Source organism: Pleurodeles waltl, chromosome 1_1 (assembly GCF_031143425.1).
Source record: "Pleurodeles waltl isolate 20211129_DDA chromosome 1_1, aPleWal1.hap1.20221129, whole genome shotgun sequence".
Taxonomy (NCBI): Eukaryota; Metazoa; Chordata; class Amphibia; order Caudata; family Salamandridae; genus Pleurodeles; species Pleurodeles waltl.
Genome location: NC_090436.1, coordinates 642,073,178 through 642,101,121, shown reverse-complemented (window position 1 = coordinate 642,101,121; position 27,944 = coordinate 642,073,178). Strand labels below are relative to the sequence as shown.

Sequence of the window (27,944 nt, the reverse complement as noted above, 5' to 3'; positions counted from 1 at the left end):
ACTTGTGTGCCCTTGATTCTTGAGAGATTTGTGTGTCTTCCGGCTCAGTTTTGACCTCCTTGTTTGCACATTCAAATTGATGATTTGATTAGGTTTTAGCCTCTGTTATGATCTTTGTTCAATGCAAAGTAGTGAACCACAAGTTTGTAGTTCTTTTATGTTCACTATTTGCACAAAGTGTATCTCGGCTTAGCACTGATGTATGTTGGTTACATTTAATTCACTTTAAACCTTTACGCATGTACCATTATTAACAGGACAGCCACAAAGCTCATTATTTTTGTTGTGTTCTTTCACTTTCTTTTTTTCTTCCTATGAGTTCTATTGAAATGTGGGACATTTATTATTATTACTACTACTATGTTATTTATTCCATGTAGCACAGGCATATTTAAGGAGCAGTGAATTGTATTATGCACTCCATTTTTATAATAGCAGCTGCATCTTGTTGCGCATAGGGCAGTATTGTGTGTGGTCTGTAGGTCAGACCAGACAACAGAAACAGGAATGAGATAGGAGGGGATCGCATAACTCTCTTTTTGTGGTGCTACGTTGCGTAGCTAATCCTCCACAGAAAATGGTGCATTAAGTTCAAATATATGGTCAATGTAAATGACACGTCCAGGGTGGTGGATATAAAATTGTTGAATGAAAATACTTTGTGGGCCCAAAGCCTTGTGTTGTGAGATGGACTAAAGGAATCCCAGTCACAGTCTCCTTGAATCAGTCCAGGGGAAGCCCCTTCAGATGGATTTAAAGGGCTGAAACAGTATCTGTGCTTTGAAAGGCCAGAGACAGACAGGTTAGATCAGTAATGTGGCGAGTTAACAGAAAAGCCATAGACCTTGTTGAGTCTTTTATATCGTGGGACGGAAGGGCGATTGCCCTATGGGCGGTCTCTCAATTTCCAGTTACTTTCTGTAAGTAGGCTCTTCATGTGACCACTCTTAACCTTTCTGATGCTTGGCTCAGGTGCAGCTACGAGGGAGTGGAAGACAAGAGGATTATGGGGATGCAGCTCGACAAGGAAAGAAATTCTCTCTATGTGGCCTTCACTACCTGTGTCATCTGGGTTCCTCTCGGGCGGTGTGAGAGGCACGGCACTTGCAAAAAGTATGTCACTCGATGGGCACGGTGTTTTTTTTATTTCCCAAACTTATAAATTAAATCCGAACCAGTGCAGTTGTGACAATCTGCTGCTCTTCTCCTCGCAGGACCTGCATCGCGGCAAGGGATCCCTATTGTGGCTGGAGCAAGGACGCAGGAGCTTGCTCGCTTCTCTCATCTGCTACTAAGTGAGTAATGCTTTGTATGTCCGGCTCCGCAACAGTCACCGGCTTCAACGAGTATACAAATTAGATAAGGGATGCTGCTCACCAGATAGAGTTTTGGAAACTGCCAAATTAACTCGGAACTTGTGTTGTTCGTAGTGTTTGAAAATAACCATTGGTCTGGTCTAGACACGCCCCACAACCCTCCCCCTACCCAACCCCCTCCTCCCATTCCTGCAAATGCAGCGAGAAAATGGGAGGCCTTTTACATCACCTTTTCTTCACATTATTTAAACATGTTTAATTTCCTTGAGTGTTAATAGTTAGAATGCCACCCATATATGTACATTTGTACTGGGATCGGCCACATTTTCTATGTGTGCCAAGGACAGTACAAGGATTTTTTTTATTTTCTGCTGAGTAAATTTGTATTCCAAGCATTTCATTTTTCAGACTGATTGGCTTGTTGACGCTGCCGGAAAAGGCATTTCTAAATTGCTCATTTCAGCAGAATCCGAACAGGAGTGTCATGTCTGCAAGTCCTGGCAGAGTTTAAACTTGTTGAGCTATTAAACTGGCTCACGGTTCACATTTTCGCTGCACGGACACCATTTTCATTCCTTTGGTGGACTGGGGCTGGTGGAATAAGAGATGTCAGTTGCACTGACGAGCGCCCATCGCCCCCAGTTCATGTGTTCGCAGGTGTCATTGTTGATCCGTCATCTGTTAGAATAGAGGTCAGTCGGCCGTCCCAGGCAGTAATTTCACTCCCTGCCAAAAGTACCCACACGTCCTGAAAGGCAGCATCTCACGGCGTCACTGTTGGCACCAGACCTATCTCATTCTCCCCTCCGGTGACAGGTTGTTACTTTCTCTCTGCGGCCTTGGTTCTGATGAGAAGATGGGGCATGTCTCCGGCATACAAAGTTGAAGCAGGCATTGTAGAACACCTAAAGCGGGTATGGGCTGTGCACGTGACGCATTAAATACGTGCCTGGTGTTGCTCTGCGTGGCACGTCTTGACTCCCTGCTTTCAGTTACCTTTGCGCTGCGGCGGGGGATGCACAACTACACCGGGTTGCATCTCTCACACCGTCTGTCTTTCTTCTCTATTGCAGAGTGCTCTTCGAGCAGGACATCGAGCACGGCAATACAGATGGCCTGGGCGACTGCCAAAGTAAGCAAGGCACTATTTTCTGTTCTGTTTACCTAATGTCAGTGTCTGTTTGGGAAAGTCAAGGGCAAACAATAGCCGCATAATAAGCCTGTTTATACAAGTGACAACTTGGTAATAGGCGAAATGACAGTCGCAACAAACCAGCCACAGTCGTTCTGTCGTCGTACAAGCTCATCAAAAAGACTGGCCTTTGCAACTTACTGTATGTACCTTAGTTCATGCATTCATTGTATTCTGTTCAGAGACAAGCAACGTGCCCCTAGGGCATGTGTGTGCTTCACATTTCCGCAAATATTTTTTTAGGGTGCATCAGAGGGGGCCTTAGGCCCCCAGCACCCTGGGGTTTGCATTACCTAATTTGCGAATTCCTAACTGGAATTCACAAATTGGGAAATGCAAAACCATTCGCTCCTATGGGCCTAAAAAATATTTTTTTAGGGTGCATCAGAGGGGGCCTTAGGCCCCCAGCACCCTGGGGTTTGCATTACCTAATTTGCGAATTCCTAACTGGAATTCACAAATTGGGAAATGCAAAACCATTCGCACCTATGGGCCTACAGGCCGATAGGGATGAATGGAGTCGCATTCTCTAATTGCGATTCAGTAAAAGCAATTGCAAATTTTGAGAAATTGATATTACCGAATCGCAAATTTCATACATCCCATTTTGCATTTCTTAAATAGCGATTTCTTAAAATTCGCTATTTAAGAAATGCAAAACGGATCTTTGATATTAGCAGATGATTTATATAATTCAGGCTCATTGAATGACAGGCCATGTTTACTGACAAAAAAATCCAAGATGGAGTTTATTCGTTGGTATCATGTTTTGTCTGCAACGTGGCTGGATACAGCCACAAGGAAACTACTTTCAAGACATGAACATGTGATGTATCAGCCCTGTCACTTTTATTACATGGACATTCACTTGTTGGTGAAGTGATCTGAAGAGACAAACACTGGTAGACCAACTGAGGCCGCAGTTCATTTCTGCTGTGCTGTCATAAAAAAACATTGCTAATTGTACTGTCCTGCTCAGCAACTAATAATGCTGTTGTGGGTCAGCAGCAAGACACCATGCAGAGAAACTGAAGCAGCCCATAACACAGCGTCATCATGTTGCATGCAGAGATATGACAAGCCATGTGAATTGACTAGTGTATCCACAGTAAATTCTTTCTAATTCTTGTCTGCATCTTTTTTTGCTTTCAGATTCATTTGTGGCATTGAATGGTAAGAATCACTTCACATCACTCCCTTCTTTTCTCATTCACTTTTGTTTCCTTTCAAGGTTTTTCTTAATAAATCTAAAATTATATCATGACCTCTATCCCTTTTATCCCTCGATTTTTTTGTTTTGTTTCATAGACATTTCAACTTCTCCGCCACCAGATTTCGAAACGTATTACAACACAGTGTATGGTCAGTTTAATTAAGTCTTTAAAGCCATATAGTAGTAAACCTTCCTCCCACTTCACCCTCCCCACAGGAGCAAAGCTCCAGTCATAGAGTAGAAGTTGCCCCCTTCATTGGCATCTTTGGGCCCCGTTCACCTGTCTCAAATGTGTCCTTAGTGTTGAACTTTATAGTTTAGCTCATTTCTTGCATATTTGTCTCTATTCCTGGTGTGCAAAACTTGTATAACTGGTAAGTGGGACCCAGGTTATCGTAGATATGACTGTGTCTTCTGTCAGAAAAATTTAGGGAGGCACGCCTCTTTAGCATTTTCCAGTTGCATCTGAAGTAAAGCTTCATTTCTATGACCAAGATGTCTAATCCCCATAATGCGCCAACACTACCTTCTTGTGGCAATTGCATTTTTCTAGCAAGCATAAAGTAGAAGGTGCTGCAAATCTTCGCAGCACACTCTTTGAGACTACCGCCATGTATCCTTTATTCAGCACAGCTGTAAGCCATCCCAGGCACTCTGGTATATGCAGTCTTTGACATTTAAAATATCTGCCCCAACTAACTTAGTTGCTGGAATGTGCCTGCAGAACATCTGTCTTTTTGGGGTAAATAATAGCTCACATTATGCATTTGACTTCTGAGCAGATAGAGGATGGGCAAAGGTGTTTTGGGGCTAATGCCCTCACCAAACATCTCCCATATCGTGATCCTTCTAGCTCGTGGTACAGGCACAAGCCAATCAGAACTCAAATATTTGAATTGCCATGAAGAAGGTATGTGTGTTTTGCCTATTGTATGGCAAGCATTCATGTGAGCTTTAAGCTCAGGTGTTGCCTTTGCTGCATTGCCCGGGGCCCAATTACAAGGACTATGCATTAAAGCTTCGTGCGCATAATGCTTCAATAGCTGCTCATTTACAGAAAATAAATTTCTACCTGCAGTAGTGGAATATGGGCCTGATTCAGAGTTTTGTGGAAGGGGTTACTCTGCCACAAACATGACGATTTCCATCCACCGTATTATGATCCCGTTATAGCCTGTGAAGTTTGTAATTTGGCGAACGGGATATCCATCACATTTGTGACAGAGTAACCCCTCCACCAAACTCTAAATCAGGCCCTTAACGTATTCCTGTTTCTAAAGAGAATAGAATTAGGCAACTAATTAATAACATGAAACACCTAGCCAGATAAAATTTAGCAGAATTCACTTGTTCAAAGAAAAATCACATAGGGGGATCATAATGCCTACTGCATTCAAATGCAGTGCTACATGCCACGCAGCGGACATCTTGCCGGTCCTGTGTGGGCTGTCACTGTTTCGTCCATTGGGCATGTGTATGGAATGTGGCTGATAAAGACTCGAGTCTAGCTGCCAGTTTACTGCACTTGGCCTGTGGAGTGAGGGTTGCCACAGTAAGACTCAACAGACTGATGCCTTAAGCATCTAATAAATTCATAAGGCATTACATGTGTGTCCATCTCCTATCCTGGTAGACATTTTTCACAGAGCTTTTGAGGCTGCTTTCTCAGGAGTGTTCCGAGGCAGCATTAAACAACAGATGTCAGCCTCCCTTTCTAAATATGCTGTCCTCCATGTCAGTAGAAGGTAAATGACATTTCTCAATTTGATTAAGGATCAGGCAGTATTCCAGACAGGGTGGATTTTCACAGCATCCAAGCATGAGGTGTGGCATCCCCGCATGCTGTGCCGTCACGGGTGAGGGATGAGAAGCTGGTCTAAATGACTGCGCTGAAAATCCTAGATATGGCTGTCAGATTGTTATGTATGTCAGCAGTTCGCAATCCAGCTCATCTGAATCGCTGGCCGTGAGAAGGTCGACTGATGCACCAGCCCAACAGATTTCTTGCACAAAGGGCACATTTTGTTGGTGAACTGGGCTCAGATGCTTTACTCCTCCCTTTATCAGTGTAGTAGTTCTCACCTAGCCTTCCCTTCTAATTTACTAACAAGGTCGCTGTTGTAGTTTATTAGATCGTGTGTAAAGCTTCTTAACACCTTGGGATAACTAGACCCTGTCCTGTCAGAGGCACGGTCTAGCACATTCTGAGCAACTGTCTTTGTTTTATTCTGGTTATCTACATACACGTGTTTAATGAGAACTTGGGTACGGATGTTCATGTGCCCAGACGGAAAGGCCTTTCTTTCATCTGTGCATAGCACTCATTGCCTATCTGTTTCTCAATAGGCATACACTAGACACCCATAGGGGCCCTTGTTGTTTTCCCCGTACAGCTGTTACAGTACCAGCGAGAGAAGGATTTTCGAATGTCCTCCATAGCTGTTTCCTCAAACCATAGACCATATCACATAAAGTGAGGCCTGGAAGTGCTAATTTAAGGCATGGCTGCTGCACAGGTTTAGGCTTACGCGGTCTTATGTAGTTACGGTGGAGAAGCAGTATTTTACCACTTTGGACAGTTGCAAATATGTGCCCACAATCTTAAATGATTGCTTTGGATTGGTTTTTAATGGAATGTGCTGATTCTTGGCTGAAAGTATATCAGAATGTGTTGACAACTTTTAAGTAATCACATAAATCCATAAAACACAACAAAATAACCTAACATAAAGTAAAATAACAATACAAGAACATAATGGCCATCACAACAAAACAGAACACAACATTACAACCACAGTATAACACACCAGTAATACACTGAAGTAATGTAGCTCCTAACTTATCACCACCATAATAAAATGCAACAAAACAATTATGTCCAAATATTCTTGCCACACATCAATACCTCCACAAGTCTGCTTTCACGATACACTGGTAAAAGTTGTTTGCACCAAGCACTGCCTTATTTATCATCAACAGCATGAAATAGCGCCAATCAAAAATATGTGGTGATTCCGAATCACAGATGCAGAAAGTGCATTCCCACTGATGTAAACCTACCTTCCTGTTCTTCTGCCAAAGATATCAGGCGCTTGAAACGTTTTAATTTGATTTAAACACTTTAAAACGTCATGTTCAAACGTAAATTTGTGTCACTGTATGTCAGAACATAAATGGAGAACCGTTGTACATACTTCAACAGCAGCTCAAAGCTTTCTGTTCTGATTCCTGTCTGCATCCCCTGACAGGAATAATTTCTTGTTTCTTCAACCCCAGAGAGGAATTCAAAAACATTTTGAATGTGCTGTGCCAGGGAAGTAGTTCATACGACCGTGACAATTCCTGTGACCCTCATGTCACGAACTACAGTGTGATTAGAGGACAAAACATCACAGGTAGTGTCCCAGGGCGAAGCATATTGAAAGTGTCCTTTGAAGCATGGATTCCTTTCCCAGGACATTTCATGTGGAAACATCATCCGCTCGACCAGTGTGAGGTGAGAGCTCAGCTGAGGTCTCATGTGCTGGGAGTTTGTTTACAAGAATGGCCGCCATTCTTTTTTTTCTTATGCTTTACACATAATTTTGAATGGTGATACACTCATTTCAAACATGAGATGTCTACTTGTGGGCCACAGCTGCGTCCTTTGTGCTAACAAGATTCACGTTCAACTTTAGAAACTATGTGGAACTTACACTGAGCAGGTATCTGACGCGACTTTTGTAAGTGAGGTCACACCTCATGTGCAGCTTCATGCAGAAAATTGTCAGGCTAATTTGCACAGTACAAGGACTGATCTGCCCGCGTGGGTGGTTCTTATAAAGGAAACATTGTGGTGTTAAACCTCAACCCGTGAAACATGAGCACAGCCAACCAGTGTGTCGCGGGAGATTCATTAATGGTCCAGGTCCACTCAGTTTAATTGGAGAATCAACAGAGACCGGATACTGCTAGAATCTGTAACATAAATCCGCTCTCAGAAGGGACAATATAGATTCCCATCACAGGACGTTTCACTCAGAAACATCATCCAATGGACTCAGGAGGCGGAGGCCTGGAGGCTCTTGCCTTGATCGAGCTGCCCCATCACTTAAGACCAACGAGGGAAGGGGATATCTCCGTAGCCTTGGTACCGAGCAGGCAGGTTGTTGCTGCATTGTTCATGGTGAAAGATCCCAAACTAAATGGAAACAAGCGATGATAAAGGCAGAATTTACCCCAATTTGAGATCTCCATTTTTGTGCACAATATAGTTGAATAAATCCATTCGTTATTGACTTTGTATTTTTTGTGCAGAATTCCATTTACTTTGCATTTATTATAACAAACGGGACCTGGGGTAATTCGCCAGATCTGGTGAATTCCGACCCGGCATGCTGAATATATTCACTGGGTCCGTAGTTATCAGGTGTGTTACCGGCCACATTTCTGATCTCTGCACAAACAAAGGCTTGGAATTTTACGCTCAGTTTTAAACGGGGCAGAAGGGTCTCATTTATATATTTATTTACTTTTGCGCTGTTAAGATATTAGCTATGCAAAAGATGACATCAGGGATGTTATTGTCTGCTCCTGATTCACAGACTCAGTATTATAGGACATTTATGCCAGCAGAAGGCACCTACATATGCAAGGCCTCTGTTGTCATTAGTTACGTGGTAAATTCAGGAATAGGGGTCTCAAGGGTTGGGCAGATTGGCCCAACGGAAATGCAGGGAACGTCCACAAATTCATAACATGTAAAACACACGCCCAAAACTCGTACATTTTCTGGCAGTACAGTGAACGAAAGTTCACTTCCTGGAAAAACATGTTTCAGGTGGTGAAAAAGTGAAAAAAGAAAATTGTACAGAGACTCGTTTCTGCCTGTTTTGCTGCTGCGGATTCTCTGCTAGATTTTTTTTCAGTACTTCGTTGTGAATCTGCCCCTCTGAAGCTCGTGTCAGAGCACCAGAGTGACACAATGGTGCAGCACAATGTTGGGCAGAATTTTCATTGCTGGTGACCCTGCTCGGACAATCATGGCCTTTATTATCCAGAGTTGTAAAACATTGTGATTCTGTAGGGATGGCGACACAGGTGCACAAAAATGTTCACTTGAGCAGTTTTGGGAATTATGTTTGGACGACCCATTAAAATATAGGGTGGGACCCAGCTGTTGGGATTCTGTCAGACCATAACTAGACAGTAGGAAGGCGAGGTCATGAGAACACCGCAGGTAAGTAGTCAGCATCTGTGCTATTGGGGCGCTAACGTGGTATATAATCAACATGTGAAAACTAAACTCGATTTACTAATTTAAAGTGAAGTCGTGATTTAGTATCCTCTGTACAGTAATAAATATGTCATGTTAACTGATTTGAACAAACAAATTGGATCCGCCTTTGCTAATATTATGCATTTCCCAGGCTCCTTGCTCAGTTGAGTGATCCGCCTGTTTGTTGCGTTGTCTCCTGGTTGCCAGGCAGGGCAGGCGGTGATGTCTTTCTGTCATGTGGCTCACTTGGTGCTTGCGACCTGTCAGCCATGGCACAGCTTGCTATGTTTAAGTTGTCATGACAAATAACCTAATGATGTTAGAAGGCATGGGAGCTTTAGTCTAGGGCTGCAAAATAAACACAACAGGTATTGGTCGAACGAGTTTTGCTTCTTATATATTTAAACAGAGTTTTGGTATAGGATGGGTGAGGATGTTAATATTATTAGCTATAAACCCACCAGCTCTGTTTCACCACAATCCCTTTGATTGGGTGCGACAAACCCCAGTATTTTTCGGCCTACATTCGAATAGGACTTTAATCCCACTTCGGGCGAAAATTCCTGGGATTTTCATCCACACAGATTTTACATGGGCAGATAACGCACAGTGAGGGTTTGTGCTTCTGAGAATGTGGATTACCACCTGCTATTGGTTTGCTATCCCCCATTTCCAAGTACATATATCGGAAACAGGTGTAAATTGCACGTGCTGCAAACCCGGAACCCCATGTTAGCGGTATTTCAGGGTCCACAGTGCATGCCTCGCACAATAGGCCAGTTGCATGTCTCGCAGAATATGGGTCTTAAGGAGGTAGGTAGGGCTGTGATAAATCTTGTTTAACCTTAATTCTACAAACGCTACATAAATACACATACAGGAAAAATAGAAAAAGTATAGATTGCATCCGCCTTGTAAAAACACTTGCTTGTAACTGACTTAATGGAAACTGAAGAGATATGCACTTAAATATTGTAATTCTGCACTCAAGGCATCGATGATGGATCCTGTGGGTGCCCATGAGTTTGACATACTAAGCATTGTCTTCATTATAGTAGCAACCTCCTCCAAAAATATTATTATATATGAGTCGATACACCATTATAATGTTAAATAGTTGGCATGCTAAAGTGGTTCAGGTGTCTGGTTGTGGCAGTTCACTAAGACCTCTGCCAAAAATTAACAAGTAGTTGCTGTAGATCATTACCACTATTGTTTTTGTCAATAAACAGGCAGTGTCCTACTCTGATCTTCCATACAAGTGACACTATGTGAGGCAAAGTTGGCGGGCCTTCACTTGTTGCACATGAGTAAAGACATCTGTCCGACTGTCACTCATAGACTCGTTCCACTCATTTCCACCAGCCCTCACTCCTTTGTACCAGTCAAGCCATCTTTTCATCATGTGCACCAGTCACAGAGTCTGCAGACTTTACTCACAGCAGTAAGGTAGTCTTTCTTCCGTGTTGTCACTTAAGACGCAGGGCTGGGATCTTACAGTTTCTCCCAGTGAAAGGCAAACTGCAGTATTAAATGAATGACATCTCCGTCAAAGCCCTTTTTCTTATCACACTTAGCCTTGAATCGTAGATATTTAATCTTCAGATATTGTGAGACATGAGCATGACTAAGGACAGCCAGACCGCTGCATGGAACTGCATGTAATGTTCAGCAGCTCTCTCTTTTGGCTTAATATTTACTTTCAGTGAAATTAGATCTACTCTTTGAAGACATTCCTAATTTGAGGAAACAAAGCTTGCTGCAGACCCACACTTAGACAATGACTTACCCAGAACTATTGTCCATGCTGTGGCTTGGCCCATGGTATAGATTGATCAGATGTTCTTTCTTCCGAATGGACCAGATAAGAGCGATGGATGGTTTCCGTCAAGAATTCGCAGAACCAAACAACTGTTGCTTCTTATGTGATGCTATTCATCAGATACCCATCGATGTGACACATGGAGCAGGGCATGCCTCCTTGTTCAGGGATAATTAATATTCATCAGGGGCGTCCTTAAATCATACTGTCCCAGCGCCATAATAGAAGCTTTTACCAATAGCTGACATCATCTGTGTTTAAGATTCAGAGGCAGTTAGGAGATTTAACCCACAAGAATTGATTCTCTGTCCTTCACAACCATTCACAGAAAGAATTCCTATTCTAAAGCTAAACTCCACTGATTTTGTGAGCTGTCCCTTGTTACCCCGTCCTCTCAATGACACCCTTCTAGCGATATTGCTCTCCGTTTAGTTTTGTTGGTTGCAAAGAGCTGAAGAATGATTACTAGATCATACATAACATACATTTTAGCTTGAGTTTCAAACTTTAGTTAGATAGCCATCGGGTACGTTCCATGAAAGGATTGCGCTTGGAATGCACTGACCTGGTTCACAGCAGAGGGGCGACAGGGCACCAAGACCATTTCCCGAGCTAGTAAACACTATTGTGCTGCCGCGGGCAGGATTGACAGCTGGTGGCAACTGAGGCTGACGTACTCTTTTATGCAAATTGTACTGGTATTGGGATTAACATGGCTCCATTCACTTGATCAAAGGAGGCCAAGGGTAACGTTCCAATTGTGGTGGAAATCCAGCACTGTTGATGATTCTCCGAGTTTTACTGCCCACTATTCATAGTCGGGCACCTAAAGGATGCGTTTACGTCATTCTTGAACTCTGCTGACTGTTACACAAACAACATGCAAATATGACATGGATGAAATCTGACAACTCTCTCATTGCCAGGCCTGAGCAATGGCTTAATTTCTTGCATACAGCCTGTGCAGTGATATAGTGCCGCACAGTTGTTATCCAGTGTATTGTCCGTGGTTGCATTGCCTGAAGATATAAGAAAGTGAGCTTTGGCATGTGTGCGTACATTGAAACACCATGTTCCTGTTACCATTGCGTGTTCTCCCTAACTGTATTTGTGCTAAACGCAGGCCACACCAATTCTCATGACTCCACCACCACTTCCCGGTCTCCGGCTCACGAGGGATACGATAGGGGACGAATGCTGGATTGGAAGGACCCTCTTGACTCCTCCGAAAACACAGACCCGCACGTGGGAGGCTCCTTCCATAATCACCAAGCTAAAAAGGGTAAGACCTTGGAATTAACTTTTCCTTTGGATGTGCTGGGTAGGGAAAGGACAACCAGTGTAGCTACTTCCAACTGGTTTGTGTCAATATGGAATGGGACCCCGTGCACTGTAATTAAGGATCTGTTAAAAGAACAGAATAGAAGTCAGAGAGGAAGCAGACCTGGGGACCCCACAAAACAAAAGAGGCACGTTGTATGATCTTTGCCACGTAGAAGCCAGAAGAGCTGTAAAAAGACAAAACTGGGCTTTTAGAGGAGAAAGCGGAAATAATGCAGATTGGAATCCCTGTTATGATCTGCAGAATACCAAACTGGGATTCCATTTTTATCCCCATGTTGTCTACGTTTTTTAAATCTTGTATTAAAGCAAGATTTGTATTTCGTATGGGATTGCCAGTAACCCTTCCTTCATTAAGATTTGGACCAATTTAGTCACTTTTCTAATGTTTTCGAATGGTATTAAAACTTAGGAAAGGGTGTGGTGCTTCAGAATTTCCACCCAGAACAGACACTATGCCTCCTACCTGGCAGAAAAGTTTCTAAGCTGTCCATAGCTAATAAGTTAAGTATTAAACCTCACCAGGCAAAAAAGGAGACCCCCTTTTAATATTTGGTTTCCCAAATATTTGTAGTCTGGTGCTAATGAAAAATTAATCTGATCTCTGATGGAAAATCATTTGATTTACGGAGAAAAAAAGCTAAATCCGAAGAAAAAAACACTGGTAGAAATCCCTCCACTGATGGATTCTCATCCAAATATTTTAAATGGCTAGAAATCGGAGAATTTTGGGCTTGGTTTAGATCTTGGCAGAGGGTAATACTCTGCCACAAACATGACTGATAACTTGTCTGCTGTATTACGATCCCATCATATCCTTTGGGGATTGTAATATGACGGACAGGATATCTGTCACGTTTGTCAGAGTATTCCTTTTGCCGGGATCTAAATCAGGCCCTTTGTTTCTTATTACCACCTGACTCACTAATTAGGTATTCGTTTTTGATGCCATTAAAACTGTCTTGGATATTCGCACATTTTTGGTTTAAAATGAAATGAAAAGTTCTCACAGCTTCATCTTTCAAATTCTAGTGACAAGTGCCCTTTACCCCGAGACCAGTTATGTCACATACCAGCACAGGGAGTTCCCATTCTTTAGCCAGTGATATTCGTTTTTTGCTTTGTGTGGTTCCACAATCCAACCACCGTTTTTGTAATTCACTGCTATAGATGGTCACCATCTTCTGTTGAGCAGGTCTTAAAACTGGTAGTTCCAGTCAAAGCAATAATGGAAAGCCACTGTTAGGGTCGAATAATAGGCACAAACTAAATGCAAGTCTACTTTTAAGAAGTGCACCATTTATCATCCCTTTGAAGTGACCAATTCAGAGGTTACCACATGAATGAGGCAGTCGTTTTGGTTGAACCAAGATGTCCATCTTCTGAAGCAAGGCTTGCTTTTGTGCACTACAATCTACCCGAAAAAAATGACTCTTGGTGGGTTTTAGTCCAGTGATTGATGAGCTTGTACCCCCCAAATAAACTGAGTTCCACAGTAGTGATGGCTTCCCAAGAACCTTACTAACAGATCACTTAAGTACAGTGCACTTTTTGGAGGTTCGTTATTCACACTGACAAGTTTGGTAGCAGTGCTCACACTGACAGACAATGGTGGCAGAGGGGACAGCGCGGCTGTTTCCTGTTACTATCTATTAGTGTGATGTCCCCCTTTGCCTTCTTCCTTCCACCCAAGCGCCTCTGCCCGCGCGGTGAGCGAGTCTGGCTCAAGGAAGAAGGGAAAGGGGCTGTTCTGAAAAACACAAATGAGCTGATGTTCTTTTGCAATGGTTTCGTTTTCACCTTCGCTAATGGTTGCTTTTCTTTAACTGCACTTTTTCGTTTTGTACAAGTTTCGTTCTTTGGTTTGAGTTTTGCAAGGTGCTACGTGGTGTTATGTAGTGACTGTCCTTACGCCTTTTGAAGGTGTTTTCTTACTTTGGTCTGCTCACAGTCCGCTGGTTCTGTGTTCTACTAACTCAACTAGCTTTTCCTTTTCCTTTTCTCTGGACGCCGGTGCCTTTATGATGTCACATCCATATGTTCAGCTTATCCTAAATTCAGGTTAGACATCTGGAGGAATCCGTATGCTATTCGGAGCAAGCCTATTTGCAGGTTGACGCATGAGGATGTGACATTTGTGTACTCCAGCTTCTGTAGCTGTGCATACTCTGGATTTGTTGTGTCTGTGTTGCCTCAAATTTTTAGCCATGCTGTAAAGGTCAGGTTTGCGCCTTACAACAGCAGCAGAAGTCCTGATATCAAGGAGTCTGCCACCAATCGGCCATGCGGCATGCCAACTCTGTCTCTTGATTGGTTATGCCTACTGTGCTAAAGCCTGCTTTGAGGCAGTTCCGTTTGGAAATATTGACACACAACTCAAGAGTATGTTTTTTTTTTTTTGTTTCTCCTTGCTGTTTATTCATTTTTCGGTGTTGTTTTCCTCTGTGTTTGTCTTGCACCTTTGTAAAAAGAACTAAACGTCACCCTAACAGGCTAACCCCCCCCTGCCCCTTCTGCTGCCATTGTTTGTAGCCTTCTTCAGCCTGCCCGCCTTACATCAAAGAAAAGCCGCAGCTGTTTCTGTGGAGCATTCCAAGGTTTTACCTGGCCAGTGCCACCTTGCTTGTTTGTTTGTGTGTGGAGTTTTACTAACAAAAGCTTAACGTAAATGGTACTCGGCGGTAGGAGATAATGGAAGAAAATGAAACAATTTTCTTCGCAAGTGGGCGGTCTTTTCATTCCTTCCCATCCTGGTCCCTGTGATTGTCTCCTGTCCCTTCTGCTGTCCTTTACCTCTTTGGACGCACTGATTGTTCTTTCTGTCGCACGACCTGCTAATGACCCTGGAGCCTCCTTTGACCAATTTTGACAGGGTGGCTCCTCCTAGCTCGCACTGTCTTACTTCAAATGCATTTCATGTTGCCTTACTTTGGAGACACCTGTTTAGGGGATTGTTTGCGTCTTAAGCCATAACCCAATGCAAGTTGTAATACTCATAGTCATTGATCGTCCATTTCACAAGTTTGTCCTTCACCCATGGAGAAACCTTCTTCCAGCAGATTAGCAGCTCTCCTTGCTCTGCGACCTCTGGGGACACGGTGCGCCAGCACAGTCTTATTAATTAAACGTCTGGGACTTTTAATCAGTGCAGCTTTAACTACTGCAGCTGCACCCTGTTTGCACACACCGATTGTTTCCAGAATATCTTCTTTCTCTAAGAATAAGAAATATCGACATATTTCAGCAGTTTTGGAAAATGAGTGCCAAACTTGTGATAGAACTGTCCATGGATATTGGTAACACTGATACTCGGGGGAACCTTTGCTTTACCAAAAATAAGCCTTCACCTTCTCCAAACCATTCGACCAGCCTGTCGGTCGACTCTGTGATGAAGCTGAGCCGCCTGACACAGAGGCTCAGTGTGGAGATGGAGGATCTGTGTTTTGGATGGAGAGTTCGGAGGTAGACAGTCTAGTTCCACGCTGACACACTTTGTGATCTTGGGCAATTCACAGTCCAGCCCAGTGCCTCAGTTGAAACCAATTCTCCTTGGTCAGTGCTCATAATCAAAGTAACGTGTGTATGAGTATCCTAATGATTGTATGATTGTGAACCGTTAGCGTCTTGAAGTGTTGTATGGTGGCTGTTACTTGACTGTGTTTGCAAGGGTTTTGGGAGGGGCCTTGGCCTTCATTAGAACTCGTGCACCACCGGGCACCTGCTGCCTTCATCAGGACGGTACCAGTGGTTTTAGCATTGCATTTAAGGTGAACTTTGATGGTTTGTATATATTTGCAGATGTTCTAGTTCTTTTCTCTAGCTGATTTTGGCCGTATCCTGAGCCTCATTTCTCCAACCGAGGATGGGTAAACATAAAACTTCACCTCCATCTGAAGCAGAGCCATGTCTATACACATGCCAAACTGGCAGTCACCAATGACATCACTTGTAGGGGGCGTCACTGCTAAATGAATATCAAAAACAAAGAGGAGGGCCCAAAGATGTATCTTTCCCAGGATGCTACACTACAGTTCTCTTCTCGGTGAGTTCAGGCCGAAAGATTTCCAGGCCTGCGAGCTCACATGGCACCACCATATCACGTGATATCATCTTCCTTCATGCATTAACCCAGTGAAGAGCGGCTATCATACGGTGAGCAGAAAATTGCTGCAAGGAGTTGGTCTGCAACTACCGTGCGGCGGCTCTGCAGAGTGCAAATCCAATATTGGTTCTTCAGTCTCCCAAACTTCAGAAGCTTTTTGTTTTTACTTTGGGCAATGTTCTGAGGAGGCTGGTCAAGTGCAAAACTCCACCCATCCAAGTCCCACCCCCCTAATGCTCCTCCCTTGCGCTCAGGCACTGAAGGCCTGGATACCCCGCCGCCCCAGACCATGCCTCTCTCACACGGTAAATAATTTTTTAAAGTTAGAAGGTCTGGATTTCAAACCTGACTTGCACTGCTTGTTTCTTTTGATGAGCTGTGCAGATCCCCTCTCCCTTCTTGACTGCGATCCCTTTTGTCGAGATACGGAGTGAGCTGTATTGTCAGTATTCTTTGGCACGCATCAGTCATTCTTTGGCAGGTGTCACATTGATGCCATTAGTGGTTCTCTGATCCCCAAGGGAGATGGCCTCTGTCATCCTTGCCTCTCTGTTTATACTCATCAGTGTTTCTGGGTTCTTTCGCTTCCTATGGTTTGATGTAATTGCTGACACGTAATCTACCCAGTGCAAGTTGGAGATAATTACAGAGCTGGTTAAGTGAGAAACAATGGAGACAAATCATCATGAAGGAGAATATTCTTGAATGTAGACCTATATTTACTTGTAAAAGATAGATAGATAGATAGTTCATGATTTTTATGCATTATACACGAGTCAGCCAGCATTAAAATGGACAATCATGGGAGTGTTGAGGGGTTTTAGTTTTAAGTGGGCATTCCGTCCATTTCTGCATAGGTAAAGCACAATGTTACTTGGGATTTTTACAGTTGTTTAATTTCTAATAACATCTATTCACAAAACATTTTATAGTGTGTTAAGATGTATGATTCTGAAAGCACTTGGAACATCATTGTAAACGAGACTGTATTTCGTAATTCTGTAATTCGGCTCATTTATATTTCCACGCTCTTTGCATTCGTTTGTTTTCCACCAACATCTAACCTCTGAAACCAGCAGCTCTGCGGGGGAAGCTGGCACGCCCTTTGACCAAGGAACAACATTCAAAAAGCACTAATGCGCCCACTCAGTTCCACCACAGTATAGATTTACAGTTAATGCCTCACAATACAGCTACACCACCCTTTTCAGGTGTGGCTTGACAAGGCAGCTGTCGTCTTACCTATTGTTAGCCGTTCTTTAAAACATGCATAGAATGGACTTAGACGCTCCCAAGAGGAGTATTTCTTTTACCTCCTGTTATTGGCAGATTGCTATAACATTTCACCTTGATTGGAGTGCTTGGATTACAATGCACAGGGCACTACTTTGCATCTAACACTGAATCATCACACATTACTTTCTTTATCTCAGAAATACATTTTATACAAAAAAACGGTCGCTCTTCTTTTACTGCAGCAGGCACATTTAAGGTGTTATTCGGGGCTGAAAATGCAAACCAAACCTGTTGGTTTTGCCAGTACTTGTTTGCCTTTTCATCAATGAAGGATGACCAATAAACACTTACTGCTTCTTGTCGTTTCTATTACAATCGTATCTTAAACTCCTTTTTCATTTGCAGAGCTGTTATTTTCTTCTCTCATTCAGATATTCATGTAAAATTCCTTCTGATTATATTTCTAAGGGGGCGCTTGAGCATCTTACACCACTTTGAAGTTGCATCACAGAGGTCTTTTGTATGTTGACGTCTCGTACGTCAGCACATTCCTCTCTAATTGGCTCCAGAGATGTGTGATCTGTCTCAACAGCAAGCACTTGGGTGTCATCTCTACCTTCTGTGGGACACTTAATAGAATGTCACGCTGAGGGCGATCCAATCTGCTTGTCCTGTAGGGCCTGTTGCGGTCATCTAATGGTCAGTCTTCCTCTACTGACTGAATCTAGAAGTACGTGCCCTCTGCCCCTAGTGCTGCATGCAGGCCCCTCACATAAGACCTCTAAAATCTGGCTTATTTACTAGCGTACAGAGAGTTCCTATAGATCTGATTCTCGCACAGTTCTGCAAACCTAGGTAAGGATCACCTGTGTCCACCCAGTGTGCCTCTGGTGGTTCCCCTCAGTAGATCATATGTCTTTTAGGAATGATAACCCGGCTCCCAGTTCACATTTGGAGTGCAGCCCATTGCCCATTGATCAGCTCATATAGAGTTTCTGACAAGGATAGACTCTCCCTTCTCCAGTCAAAGGGGCTCTTCCCTGGGAGGCATGGCATGCTGGTTCTGGCTCTGGAAATGTTCAGCAGTTCTCCGTGAGCTCCTGGGGCTATGCGATGGAATGAGCAGTGGTTTGGGATTGACGCTTCATCAGTTTTCCTCTAAGTAAGGGAGAAGCTACTGACCTCTTACAAAACAGAACCATCTCCTGGTATTCGGGTTATCATCCCTGAGTTTCCATTTTCTCCTTTTCATCACTGAAGTCACACTTCGGCTCTCACTGTGTACATCTGTTTACCAGAAATGGTTTCACTCAAACCTTGCTTTAATTGAACAGCCTAAAATGGTACCCTCTTGGTTGCAGTAGGAAGGGGAGTGCAGCTGTATAGAGCACCAGGGTACAAGAACGTTGTAAATGAGTTGCAAGAAGGAGAAACAACCATGTTAAACAGAAAAGGTAAAAACACCGAAATAACCACAACTGTTGAAGCAGGATCTTTTAACTAAGAGGGCATCATATTACCTTTAACATGGTCTGAAATAAGGTTGAAAAATTATAAGAGCTATGAGTCATATAATTTTCCTACAGGGAGGGTACATATGGCATAAGTCGTTGCGTAAATCGCTAACTAGATCTTGCAAGGGTGCTTGCGCTGTGAGAGGTTTAGTCTGCTCAGTGGAGGAATCTGCTGTTGAGATACGTTTTGAAGAGAGTAAGGAAAAGGAGCAATCTTAAGGTGGGGTGGGACAAAATCTGAAAACTTAAACACGCAGAGGTACGCAGTATTACCTTATAGCTTTACACTCATTTTACAGAGAGTTCTGCGACCTCTGAAGAAGGATCATGTGAAGAGTCAGTACCCCATCCTTGGAAAGGACTAGAATTTTCAAAAAGTGGTCTCAATTAGCGCACCAATCTTTTGCAAATTCTATAGTAATTTGCGAACCGAACTATGTACTAATGGGTCTCTTCATAAAATACCAAATCGCAATCAGTCATAATTCGACCTACCTAGTAAGGTAGGTCTCAAATTGCAACCCACTGTGATTAGCTGCCACTACAGGGATGGTGGCCTGCTGATGTCAGGGGAACGACATGTCTGTGATTGCTCTTAAAAAAGCAATTTTTTTTTGTTTTTTAAATGGAGCCCATTTTCCTTGAAGGAAAACAGGATGCATTTTGAAGAAATGTTTTTAAAACTATTTTTTAAGATAGCCCACTCCTACTCAAAAAAATCTTTTTGACCATTCACAATGGGGGTTGGGGCTCTTATATACCCCTTTCCGTTTGCAGTCAGGTCAGCATTACATTTCAGGAGTTGGTAAAATATTAATGTTTTGCAACCAGATTAAAGTAGAAAAACAATATTACATACCACAAGGAATCACTGTGTGGAAGGCAGTCTCTAAACACGGCCTTCCAAATAGCATTCCCTAAATTGATTTAGCAATTCAGTATCAATTTACTGAATTGCAGGGTTTGTGACTAGGAAATCCATTTGTACATCTCCCCCCATGTCCTTTTCAGGTATTACAGAATCCCAAGGAATTAGTTTGCACTATGAAAAAATACAAAGAAGACTTTTCAGGGGACTTTCCTGCTGTTTCCAATGTGAACCCAGAAAAACAGCATTGTCCTACATTATTGTGAAAGAAATGGTCAGCCTGCCATCTCACATGCTGCTGCCATGTATCACACCATATCGGCACACTTCACATAGTGCCCCGGTTAAGTGTCAGTATCACACAGTGAGTACAACCTGAGCTGGAACCTCACTAAATAGATTCGTTTTCCGGCTCATGTGTGGACAGTTTAAGAATCCTTTATCAGTTTCGAAACCTACGTAGGGTGGGAAGAGGGCTCCGTAAGCCTCTAGTATGTTGTTTGGAGAAGGTTAGCAGGGAAAAGGCGGGGCTTGAAGACCCAATAAAATGCTCCACCTCCTTCAAAGTTTCACTGTTGTGTGAGGGTTGCCAATCCCATCCCCCACTCTGGGCCTCGCCCACTTCAAGACCCTGCCTCCTTACCTCACCATGGCCGTGAGGGTCTCAAGGCACGGATCCTACTCTGGGCCCCGGCACCTTTGAAACCCTGCATCCGTATTTGCACAGTGAGTATATTTTCGAGGTGGTAGATCTGTGACAATGCTGCTAATCCCAAATCGGGCATTCTGAGCATCAGCTAGCTTGATAAAGAGTGGAGGGAAAATAAGAGCTATTGAGTCACTGGCTAGCTTGCTACCATGTGCGAGGTAGAAGATTTAAATACACCTGCTGCATTGATCCTCTAATCATTCCAAATTGATAGTTGTGATTTTAAGCCAAACCAACAATTATTGTGTGCGGAGCTATAAGAGAAGCAGCAATTATCCCACGCAGGGGGTAAGTAGCGCTACCTGAGGCAAGTCAGAGCTGGTGCTGCAGCAGACCCGCAGCACACCTGCAAGAGGGTCAGCGCCGTGGCGCTCCTGGTCCCACTGACGTAGTGGGGGAGCGGCCTATCATGTGCGGCACCTACAGCCATCCATTATTGTCCTTTGTGTGATGTACGGCTCTCAAGTGCCCTCATTGTTATCATGCCGGTCCCGTTAATAACAGGCTATTGTGTTCCTAGCCCATCATGGTGAAGCCTCTTTCACACCATGAAATGCATTTGTTTCTTCACTGTATTCAGAGCTGGGTATTCTGCTCTTCGGCATGAACAGGTCAGGTGAGAATTCGAACTTTTGTGGTGATTCCAAGGAAAGTGAGGGATTAGGTTTAGGTGTTCACTCAGGGGGGAGACTGAAATTTGGGAAGAGGACATGTGACATGGCATGCAGTGTTCAAAGCTAATTTGAAGACAGTCACGAAATATGAGAAATAGGAATGTGCACAGCGAGGATGTTTTTTGTAGCAAACAATTTGTCAAGAAGGTGGTAGCATATTTTCCAACTTCAATCTTAAATACACCTATTCGAGATCAATCTCTTGGACGTTCATTGAAGCACAAAGGCAGTATTTGTGGGTAGATATACAGTGCGGGGTGGAGGGCTAGTGCTACAACAAGGCCATTGTAGGCAGTTGCCTAATAGTGCTATCACATGGGCACTCGAGGCACCATAGTGCAATACAGAACCTATAACATTGTGGAGCTAAATGAAAAACTATTATTTCCCCTTTGGCTCTAAAAATGCTTGCACGAGAGTGGAAAGAGAGAAACTAAACTGAAAGAACATAACCTGACGTTGCTGAATTCTGCTGCACTTGTAGCAATTCTTAAAGCTCTTGCTGTTTCACCCAAATCACTCTTATAGACGTAGACGCAGCACAAGGCTTCTGGAACCAGTTCTTTGGTGCTCATGCCTGTCGGATGCACCCACCACAGGCTGCTAATGGAATCCCTCAGAGAAGGAGATATTGAAGAGTCTGCTGGACACACATCTTTCCTCCATAGACATGCATAAGCATTTGGGGGTCTGGCGAACTCATTAGGTGCAAGCAGGTAACAAAAAATCGAGAACATTTTCTAGGGGCAGATTTTTTACATTTTCAAGTGTACTCACTAGTTAATAAAGGTAGAAACAGGCACAGTGTGGTGTTTGATGTTCTTAGGCAATACAGTCAGGTTTTTGGGGGATCATCTAATGGCCACATCTGGTCTATGAATTATACAGAGGGATACTGAGAAGATGATTGGCAGGTATCAGTGCCGACCATGGCTGCAAAGTGAAAGACAAGGGGGGGTGCTCATGGGGTTTTGGAAAGGAGCTTTGCACAGACCCTACTGGTGGAATCTGCCAGCAAAGATAGACTGCAGCCTGGGTTCTGGAAAGGGAAAGTGGCTGACAGTTAGTGGGACAGTAGCATAAGAAAAACAAACATTTGCGGTGCAATGGGTCTTGCGTTTTCTCGAGTTAGAGCTATTAGCATTGTAAATTCCTAACTGGACTTTTCTTGCCACATAAATTGAAAATGAAAAGTAAAACAGTTGACATAAACAAGCAGATTCAAAGCACCAAGGCTGCCATGAGCATGAGCGCGAAGGAGAGACACAAAAGGAAAAACGTTTGCTCGCAGTCAAACGTATCGACAAACGTGCAATTATCCATGTAACAGGGTCGATGGCTAAAGCGGTAGCAAAACTGCTCCAAGGAGGGACAAACATAAAGCATTTACCAATGATAACAAAGGATTTTGGAAGGGCAAGCCCATGAATGAGTGAAAGTGATGGGCATGCATTGGGTGTGGTTAAAAGCCCACAGATAGGTTACAACACGTCAGAGGGCTTTCGCTCTCAACCTAAAAAAGGAAGCAGGTAGGTTTGAAGGATTATTGCTTCCAGCGTTCATTATAGCTAAGAGCTTATCTGTTCCGAAGTCAGTGTCAGGAAAGTATGCGCAAATGAGTCAAAGGCATTGGACAGGTGGGGTGGGGCCTGCAGAGAGTTGATCTGTAGAGGAAAGAACTAGTGCTCACCAGTATGTGATGTATACAGATCAGGTCGAAGAGCACAGGAACTGAACCCCAGGACTACCAGGGTTATGAACTTAGATCTTGGACAAAGAGTGTGGGGGGGTTCTGTGGCGTGGGCGTTGAAAGACCATAGTGAAATGTGAGAGGGAAACTTGAAGAGGAATAATGTTTTGCTTTTGTACTAATGCCCTGTATACGTTCATAAGGCCGGGATGTAACGGAGTTGAGGAGACTGATGGGGAGCCAGAGAGATATAGAGAAGGAAAGAAAGACATCGGCAATAACTAAAGGATACAGCTTGATTGAAAAGTTGGACTAACGTAGTCAAAATATTTGTGATGAGTGGATTAGCAGAGTTTGCAAAGGGAACCAGAAAAAAGTATGTAGGAACTCGGAACACCATTTTACTTACACAATCGCTAAACAAAATTAATCAAATTCATAGCAACAAAGTGCAGTGTTTGAGCGAGTAAGCCATAAACTTTTCAGCCCCCTCTTAGAATAAATTAGTAATCACAGAACTGCCCCAGGGCATTGCTGCAAACAAGTCTGCTAGAAAAACTGTGTAAGGAAAACAGGTTAAAACACCGCTCCGTGAAGGTGTGGGGCGGTATAGACAAGTACAATCGTTCCTGTCACCCTGCGTATCTCAAACGATGGAGTGGGGAATAAGAGGCGCTGTTCTGTGGAGGAACAGCAAGTAACTGCAGCCTGGCAGACAGACATTGTTGCCCGTGTGGCTTGACTTACAGCTTTTAGAGGGCATACAGTTATCACCGATCCCTCTACAGTTTCTGAATTGAAAAGATATGACTATTGGCTTCATCAATGCAGTTCGATTTTGGGGGACCTTGAACACTCGACCAGCTCCGCAGAATGATGCGAGCCGCCGTCGGGATGTGCCTCGCTGTGCACGGGTGCCTGTGAGGGGCCTGGTCAGAGGCTGACCGGGAGGAGGAGCTGAAGCAGGTGGCGTCCTGCACACAGCACACTCCACCTTTAGGAGCACGTGTTTCCCATAAGAGGTATGAGCATTGAGAAACATGAATCGTCAACCTCAGCCCCCAACCCTGAAAGGCAGCTCCCAAACCTCTACTGTTAGCCAGATAAAGTTAGGCTGAGCGATGATGACGACACGCAGTTAAATCAGTAAAATAACTAGAAATACCTAAACAAGCCAATGTGACTCCAGTCTTCAGAGTAATCCACATAAATAATGCAGCATTAAGTGGTGGCCAAAAATTCTCATCCATAGCGTGTGCTAGGTCCGCAGGAGCCTTCACGAACGTAGTATCTTTGTTGCTATTAATGAGCTGTTAGCCTTGTGGGTCGTGTTCAGTAGATCCGGATGTACATTTCTCCATTATATAAACAGGACTCACACTTGACTGCCACCTATAGTTAGATACAAAGAGGATTGGGGCATGCAGCTAGTCCTGACCAGTAATTTGTCATTGTTTCTGTTTCTGATCTAAGTTCCTGCTGGTGGTACGAGGGATCATATTGTTACTCTTTCAATGAATTATCACTCGGGTCCACTCTAATGCACACATAATGGTGCACCCAAAAGGCCTGGCTTGCTAGGAAACAGCATAGATCTTTCAAGACGCTTCCGTTCTGAAGTGGTCATGATAATAGCAAGTGCCTGCAGCCATCATGTATACTTTCCATCAACATGGTGGTAGCACTGAGCAGCTCCACCTCAGCCTCAGAAGCAGGAAGTACTTTGCTCAGATGTTTTTATTGGCAGGGTTCATTGGATATTGTCTCTCATATTACATGAAGTTATGCAGCATCGAAACATCCAAATCCAACTACTAGCTTATCTTCGAAGTACTCTTAATCAGTTCAGTGCACATTTATTTTTTAGGGTGCCCTGTCGCTTGTTTATCGTGGGTGGTTACTTCTGGAAATTTGGGGAGATCAGAAGGTTGAAAGTGCTGACAGTTATCATATATTGAACCCTTTCTTGCCCTCCTTGGACAATTCTGACTCCAAGAGAATGAGTGAAACACGACCCAAGCAACTGGAACGCAGAAACATCCATAGTCAGGGGCATCTTCCCTGGAGTTCCTCTATGTAATGATATGGTTGGCTGTGATTGCAGGTGACGAGATTAAAACAGAACACGAAAGTAGGTTCAACCCATTAAGCAACCTGTAGTGCAAAGCACTAACACACTCACACGTTCATCCAAGAGCATCAGTAAATGGCATGTCCAGCAGGACATTTTGTCTTCAGGGTCTGCTAACCTGACATCTACTCAGGCCACAATGGAGCAACGTCAGCAGAATGGTTTGGTAAGCAAGAAACCTTGAGCATAACATTCTAAGTTCAGTTGGTTTTATGTCTCATTTACTAATAGCACTGGGATTAACAGACCAAATATTTACCAAACACTGAGCTAAATCATCCGGTTGTTCCAGCAGTGTCCTATGGGCTGATTGTCATTAAGCCATGCTGCACAAACACATTTGTCTTAGGTTTGCAGAAAGCTGTCCGAGAAGCACTTGTTCTATGCTGTTTTCTGCAAAGACGCACCACACTTGGAAGTAAGAAAGACAGCCATGAAATTTGTGATAAGGCTTATCGCACAGCCTATTGGTGCAGCCATATATAGGGTCCTGGGTTTTCCAAGACAGAAAATGAGGGAACGGAATCCAAAAGTGTTCCTGGACCCCGAAAATGTTCAGCTTTTTACATTCAGCATTTTTGCCCTCTGGTTCTGCACACAAGCTGCACTTCCGTAAATAGTCCTGTTTTGTTCAACGTTGATTTCTAAGAAAAAAAGGCTCTTTTAAAAGTAACAATTGTCTATCCTTGAAGTACTTTTATAATGGCTAGACGCCAAAGATAACACTTACTACAGCCTGTAGCATGCCACACTTCAGAGTGAAACACATCGCAGCATGATATGAAAGTTCCCCGAGTATGCAAGCCTAATTAATTGGCAGCTTAATTTTATTTGTATAAGACCGTGTTTCAAAGTCTATTAGAATTTGTTAGTTGTCCAACTATGAGTGGTGGCTTCATGCCTACCTGTGTGCCATGGGAAAGTGATTGTCTGAATAAACGTAAACTGTAAACTTTGCACTTGTATAGCGCACTACTCACCCGTTAGGGTCTCAAGGCGCTGTACTCATACCGCTATGGAACCCCTCCTGGCTTTTCCCTGTGAGGTGCCCACTCCTGGGCACCCCCAGGGTGAAGCCAGGCATCCAAGCACTGTTGGGGCCGTTGTGGAGATTAAGCAAGCTATTGCCCATAGTTGGACTCATTAATTAGATTAGGCACCGAGGCGAGAATTATCTGGTCCAAGGGAATTGAGCCCAAGACCTGCCGAAGCGGGTCTTGAACCCTGGTCTTGAGCCAGATCTCTGCCTCAGGGTCTGCCACTCTAACCATTGTGCCACACTTCTGTGTACGAGGTGCACATTCCAAGACTAGAAAGAAACTGAGGCGCACAACTGCTGCACCATCCAAACATCGGGACTGTTAGGCCCAAAAAATAAGAAAACAGATATTCCCATGCGTGAATGCTCAGAGACACCATGGGTGCTGAAAGGCACTTTGGTCCAGATGAATCCACTGCTTCATGTGTGCCTCGCCAACTTTTGGAAGGGTTCCAGAAAGCATCATAGGGCGCGGGCACTGCTGCAAGGGCTTGTCCTCCGCACACATATGCACACATTCTGAGACACCCCGGCATGCGCTTCAGAGTCCCCATGTGAAAGTGCCAGACTGCAGACTGAGAAGCATCAGCCTATGATTACATTTCCTTCTTCAGGACAGAGAGGTTCCCTGCGGGATGCTCGGGTCCCACGATGTCCTCTGCAGATCGGGGCCATGGATTGCTGACATTTGCCTCGTCCTTCTGGGCCTTCTTCATTCTTACTCGAGTAATGGGAGCATGGGCGTGGGCAATGGCAACATCCTCTTTTCCTAACTTACCCATCATGCACTTAGTGAGTTCAGTGTAAAATATACAAAATAAGGTACTCATTATAAGGATACTGTTTGTCTTGAAAGATTTTATTGAAATGTAAAATGACGCACCACAGGCTGCTTGCACAACTCCACAACTTCGAAGCCACTTAATATTCTTAAAATATTCTTGATGGGGGTACATTATTCTGCATGTTACCAAAAAACTATGTGTATTCTCCTCTTGAAGCACTCAATAGGTCTCTTGAGTTAAATACATAGTTGCATTGATTTTAAATGATGTTACTTGATTTTGAAAAGCCAGCAGTTGTGGAGATTGAGAACCAAAGACGTGTAGCAGTCTCTGCAGAGCTTCACCTCCCGTCGGTCGGTGTACTCTTCGCACAACTTACTAATTGAAATACATGTTGTTTTATCTCACCTCTGGATGTCAAATGGTAATGGTGCCGTGTTTAGGCGTGTAGAACCACACTGTCATTGTCAGAACAGAAGTACCGTGCCAGGTTTTTGCCATTCTGTGCTTTCATTCAGCAGAACCGTGTTCTTTGTGGTGTAAACTGTCCACTTCCCTTTTCCCCCCACTCTCCCCGCATTCCACCGTCACATATGTCCCTCCCTGCACATTAACCCTTCAGTGTTCAAAGATTCACAGTGATGGGATGCAAGGTGAGGATTGTGTCTACCTCAGGGTGAGAGCAGATTTCAAAATGCAAGGCGTCGTTGCACTTCAACACTTAAAAGGGCTTTTGCTCAATAGTATCTCAGTATCAGCCTGTACTGCTTTACAGAGATGGATATAATGTACTTACTTTCATGGGTGTATAGCACTCTCTCAGCAGCACAGACTGGTACAGTAAGCACAGCTGTTTTAACTATAGACCTCCAGAGCTCTTCAACATACGTCGGGTCTAGGCTAAAGCAAAGTGCAACAGGCCCATGGACTTTTGCTTTCTCGGCATCATATTGCAGATATTCATTTCATGTACTCATGCCATTTCCCCAGAAAGACAGGCATAGGAGCAGTGAGAAGTACTCATGACTCTGAGAAACTCTCCTGTTGATGAGCTT

General features: G+C 43.7%; 1 protein-coding gene across 8 annotated transcripts in view; it reads left to right on the top strand.

Annotated features, from left to right (window-relative positions):
* Positions 1–27,944, top strand: part of SEMA6A (semaphorin 6A) — a 247,272-nt gene that overhangs the window by 136,193 nt on the left and 83,135 nt on the right. For 3 of the 8 annotated variants that reach the window (XM_069226734.1, XM_069226768.1, XM_069226708.1), the window contains exons 14-19: positions 973–1,113; positions 1,215–1,295; positions 2,390–2,448; positions 3,661–3,681; positions 3,817–3,870; positions 11,924–12,082. In XM_069226734.1, the coding sequence (XP_069082835.1) occupies positions 973–1,113; positions 1,215–1,295; positions 2,390–2,448; positions 3,661–3,681; positions 3,817–3,870; positions 11,924–12,082 (515 nt within the window). The remainder of the gene's footprint in view (positions 1–972; positions 1,114–1,214; positions 1,296–2,389; positions 2,449–3,660; positions 3,682–3,816; positions 3,871–11,923; positions 12,083–27,944) is intronic. The other 5 variants (XM_069226743.1, XM_069226717.1, XM_069226762.1 and 2 more) reach the window with 3 other exon arrangements.